Below are 4,498 nucleotides of genomic sequence, written 5' to 3'. Positions count from 1 at the left end.
CCCAGGACCCCGGGCGCCCTGCGAGCTCGGGACCCAGCCTCCCGTCCCAGGACCCCGGGCGCCCTGCGAGCTCGGGACCCAGCCTCCCGTCCCAGGACCCCGGGCGCCCTGCGAGCTCGGGACCCAGCCTCCCGTCCCAGGACCCCGGGCGCCCTGCGAGCTCGGGACAGGATGGCAGGTACTCACGAGGCTTTGATGAGCAGCTGCTCCCTCTCCTGGAGCTCCCGCTTCAGACTCTCCACTTCCACCTTGAGTTCGATGTTCTTCCGGCCGAGAAGAGGGAAGAAGAGAAACAAACGTGAAATACGGGACCCAGGACCGTGTGCAGCGGGGAAACCGCTTTCCGCACAGACTAACTTACAGGATGCTTATAATAGGCAGATGCTAGATTCCAAAGCTCATTAGCCTCAGGGCACAGGGAGAAGGGAATTATTAAACACTGGTGGTCTCAAAAGGAAGCCCTGGATTGCTCAAGACTTGGAACAATTATGTAAATTTTCCAAGCTTCTAACAGCCAGAGCATTCAAACACTGAGGCATAAATGTCATACAAGTGAGGCTGATTTAAAAATTGTTTGCCCTCCGCCAGGCAAATTTACAAGCAATTCTGCAGTTTGCTTTTCCCATTCCAAGGCAATTACTTCTGGTTGTTTACAATCATGCATGTGGTGGCTGTAGCAGTGGGAACGTGTTACAGGCTCAAAAAAAAACAAAAAAAATAAAATAGGGGCGCCTGGGTGGCTCGGTGGGTTGAGCATCCGGCTTTGGCTCAGGGCATGATCTCACGGTTTGTGGGTTCGAGCCCCGTGTCAGATTCTGTGCAGATTGCTAGCTCAGAGCCTGGAGCCTGATTCAGATTGTGTCTCTTTCTCTCTCTGTCCCTCCCCTGTTCACATTCTGTCTCTGTCCTTCAAAAATAAATAAATGTAAAAAAATAAATAAATAAATAAAATAAAACATGCGGAGGGATAAGTAGGAGGCCACACCACTGCCTCATTTCAGCGTAAGATTTCGGGGCACTTCCTGAAGAGCCACAGCTGCACGGGACAAGCTGTCTGAGGGCCACCACAGTGCCCTCCTCCTAACTGACTGCAGCAAAGGGGTCACACATGGCCTTGGCCTTCCACCTCACGTGAGAACCCAAACACAGAGTCTCTGGTAAAGACAGCGCAGTGTGAGACAGTGGGGCAGCGGCGGGCTTCTCAAAGCTGTCCACGAATGTCCCCCAGGCGGAACCGCAGATGAGAGCGGCATTGGGGGAGGGCTGCTATAAAGCCGAGATTTCTCCGAAATCTTGCTCCCGTTTTATTTTAATAATTCATGCCAACTTTACATTCTACTCCATAACGCATGTGTGCTATTGTAAATAAAAATCCCATTTCCAGTAAAATTTACAGTCTCAGGGGACCTGCCTCCCACCTTTCTGCCCCGCAGCCTTGGGGGAACGAGGACCCGAGATTGAGAAGTCAGCCAGGAAGGAAACCGACCCGCGGACCCGGGCTGCTCGCAGACATGTGCCCATCGCTGTGCCCGGCCACGCGTGGGGCTGAGCACTGAGGACGGCGTGGTAAACACGGCAGGCGCAGGCCCTGCCTTCACGCCAGCATCAACTGCGATACCGGAAGCGCAAGTCTGCGCTGCGGCAGCGCAAGCCCAGGAGGGGCGAGAGCAAAGTTTCCTCTTTCAGGCACCTCAAGCATCAGATGAAAAGTTCCAGCCCTGCCTGCCCTGGGGGACTTGAGGACAGACCGAGGGAGCAGATGAGCAGAGCCTAGCAGACGGGGCTCCCAGGATGTTACCTTCCTCACTGTCGACAACAGGAACTAAAGAAGCCATCTATGAGACCAAACTTTTCCTAGAAGAAGCTGATCTCGGCATAAAAGACACTGCGTGACAGTCCATCGGTCTTCAGCTGGTTCTGTGAAGACCTACGGCAACAGCCTTCAAACAGAGGACACCTTCCCAGCTCTCAGAAGGGCAGAGAGTTTCCACTTAAGAACCGACACCAGATCATCTCAACTGCTTTCTGATGAACTGACTGGCACCCCTGAACCATAAACCTAAACCAATGGAGAGCTAACTGTCCACGAGACTATTTTCCTCAAGCCTGACACCTAAAGTTATAAACATATATATGGGAACCAGCCTCCAACCCAAAACCCAAGACGCCTTATAAGCTTAAAATGGAATTTCATTATAAAAGAGAACGAAGAAGCTCTTAGACTACTTAAGAAAAAGATATCCAAGTTATTATTAGAGAAAAATGCAAGGTGCAGAACAGAACGTGCCTGCGTTTCTGTAAAAAGGAGATTGATATCCATACGCACACCCCCCTGCTTGTACATACGTAAAGCTCCTCTGCATAAATAATTAATAATATCGGTTAGATCTGGGGAGCTAGGAGACAAGGTGGATGAAAGTCTTTCTAGTGTAGTCCTTTGATGCTTTTTGAATTCTGAGCCATGTACACCTATCCAACAACTTGAAATAAAAGTATAATTAAATCAGGTCATCTAATCAGACAGTGTACAGAAAAAGAAAGCTAAACTGGCCCGTATTCAGAATGCACCTCTCACAGTAGCTTTGTGACACCCAGCAAGTTACTGATTTTCCCTGAACGTCAGTCTCCTCTTCCGTAAGATGAGGATCATCCCCACTGCATAGGACTGTCTTGAGAATTAAAATAAGATGATAAATGTCCAAATGCCCAGGACTGTGGCTTACAAAGAGCAAGCAACGCACTCCGGCCCCCTATCACCCTCTACGTGTGTGACCGGACGTACACAGGAAATGTGTTAGCCTATCGGTTTTTCCTTCAAACTATGATTGCATCATCACCGCCTTCCTGAAAAGGGGGCATCCTCACTGCCTTTCCACCCCTACACTGAAGGAGGGGAGAAAATTGCTTTAGGGGACAAGAGAACTTCTTAATTCTTGAAAAGGCTCAGGAGTGCAGCAAAGTCCCTCTTCAAGACAAGCCCATTTAAGTCCATCTGCTGAAACTCAAGGAGAATCCTTTTTCCTCCAAACAAAAAGTTCCCACTGGTACAAACTTCAGAAGAGAAAAGATGGAATAATTCCCGGGCCAAGGGCCCATCTGCTGAAGGAAGCCAAAAAATGGGCACCGAAATATTGTTTCCTCGTATCGTGGCAGGAAAGTCAAGTTCTGTTTTCGACTTTCAGAAGCAAAGTTCATTTCCAGGCAGAGGCCTCCAGGTCAGGGCTTGGGATGGGAACAGGTGCTTTCCGACAGTGACAAGCCAGCACACGGGGAACGCAGGGGGGCCGGGGCACAGACAGCGAAAGCCCTCACCGCGAGGGGCCAAGGGAAGTCTCGGGCCGGGCCGCCGGCGAGGGTAACAGCCAAGCACTGACAGTGTGCTAGGCCTCTTCCTCGGCCGGCCCATTTTAATGCACGCAAATAACCCTGGATCGCTACTTAACTCTGAAAGTGAGGACAGTGAGCCCAAGGGACTGGCCCACGGCTACATGAGTTAGTTGGTGACAGCAGCTGCAATTCCAAAGACACGCCGCCATTTCACTGTCATTGTCTCAATTATAAATAATTAGAAAAAGGCAACTGAAAAACAGACAGTGAATCAGAATTCGTATTTTAAGCAGAGAGACAGAGTCCCTTACAAGTAATCTTGTATCTCTTTGCTTACTATTAAGGTCACCCTATTGTTTTAATGTTCCCTGTGATCCGTTCAAATTAAATGAAAGCAGCTCTGTCAGTTCAGGCTAACTCGGAGAACAAATATGAATCAAATTTCTGCTGGGAGTGACTCTGAGAAAAAACGCCAGGGGTGGCAGTGAGAAGCGGGACCTCACAGTTTTATAGACGTGCTCGGTGGGGCCATCAAATTCCTGCTGCATTCTTTCCTCCAGGAAATAGATGCGGAGCTTTAAATTAAAGTTTTCTTTCTTCAATTCAGTGATTTGCTGGAAAATAAGCACAGAAGGGTTATCAACAGTAAGGTCTGAGGGATGGTACCTGCATTAATCCCCATCGCTCAAGGCTATGAACGGACTGAAACGTTAAATACTAGAGAAAACTTAACCTCCGCGGCAACTGTACCAACCCAGAATTAAGTGGTTCGCACTAGCCAAATCTAAGACAATCTGAGTGCTGGAATGAATAATTAGTGAAGAATATAATTCATGACTCCACACTGCTAATAAGAAAGAAAGGAAAGGAAAAGAAAAAGGAAAAGGAAAATCTCTTCCTCACAAATGACATCCAGTTAGTAAATGTAAAGGAATAAAAGAAACAGAATATCACCATTATAAAATATAAGTAAAAATAAAATATAAAAAATAAAAATAGGGGTGCCTGGGTGGCTCAATCGGTGAAGCATCCAACTCCTGATTTCAGCTCAGGTCACGATCTTACAATCTGTGAGTCCGAGCTCCGCACTGGGCTGCCAGCACAGAGCCTACTCAGGATTCTGCCTATCCTTCTCCCTGCCCCTTCTCCGCTTGGGCTTTCTCTACCAAAA

The 4,498-nt window shown here is 48.5% G+C and overlaps 1 protein-coding gene across 4 annotated transcripts in view; it reads right to left on the bottom strand.

Annotated features, from left to right (window-relative positions):
• CDK5RAP2 (CDK5 regulatory subunit associated protein 2) overlaps window positions 1-4,498 on the bottom strand; it is a 167,532-nt gene that overhangs the window by 137,820 nt on the left and 25,214 nt on the right. For 3 of the 4 annotated variants that reach the window (XM_029919480.1, XM_029919482.1, XM_029919484.1), the window contains exons 4-5: window positions 3,831-3,941; window positions 187-263 (exon numbers count right to left, since the gene is read on the bottom strand). In XM_029919480.1, coding sequence (XP_029775340.1) covers window positions 187-263; window positions 3,831-3,941 — 188 coding nt within the window. The remainder of the gene's footprint in view (window positions 1-186; window positions 264-3,830; window positions 3,942-4,498) is intronic. The other variant, XM_029919481.1, reaches the window with a different exon arrangement.

The sequence above is a fragment of the Suricata suricatta genome, chromosome 13, assembly GCF_006229205.1.
Source record: "Suricata suricatta isolate VVHF042 chromosome 13, meerkat_22Aug2017_6uvM2_HiC, whole genome shotgun sequence".
Lineage (NCBI taxonomy): Eukaryota > Metazoa > Chordata > Mammalia > Carnivora > Herpestidae > Suricata > Suricata suricatta.
Note: the sequence above shows the minus strand (reverse complement) of the source record. Positions and strands in the feature narration are given on the sequence as shown.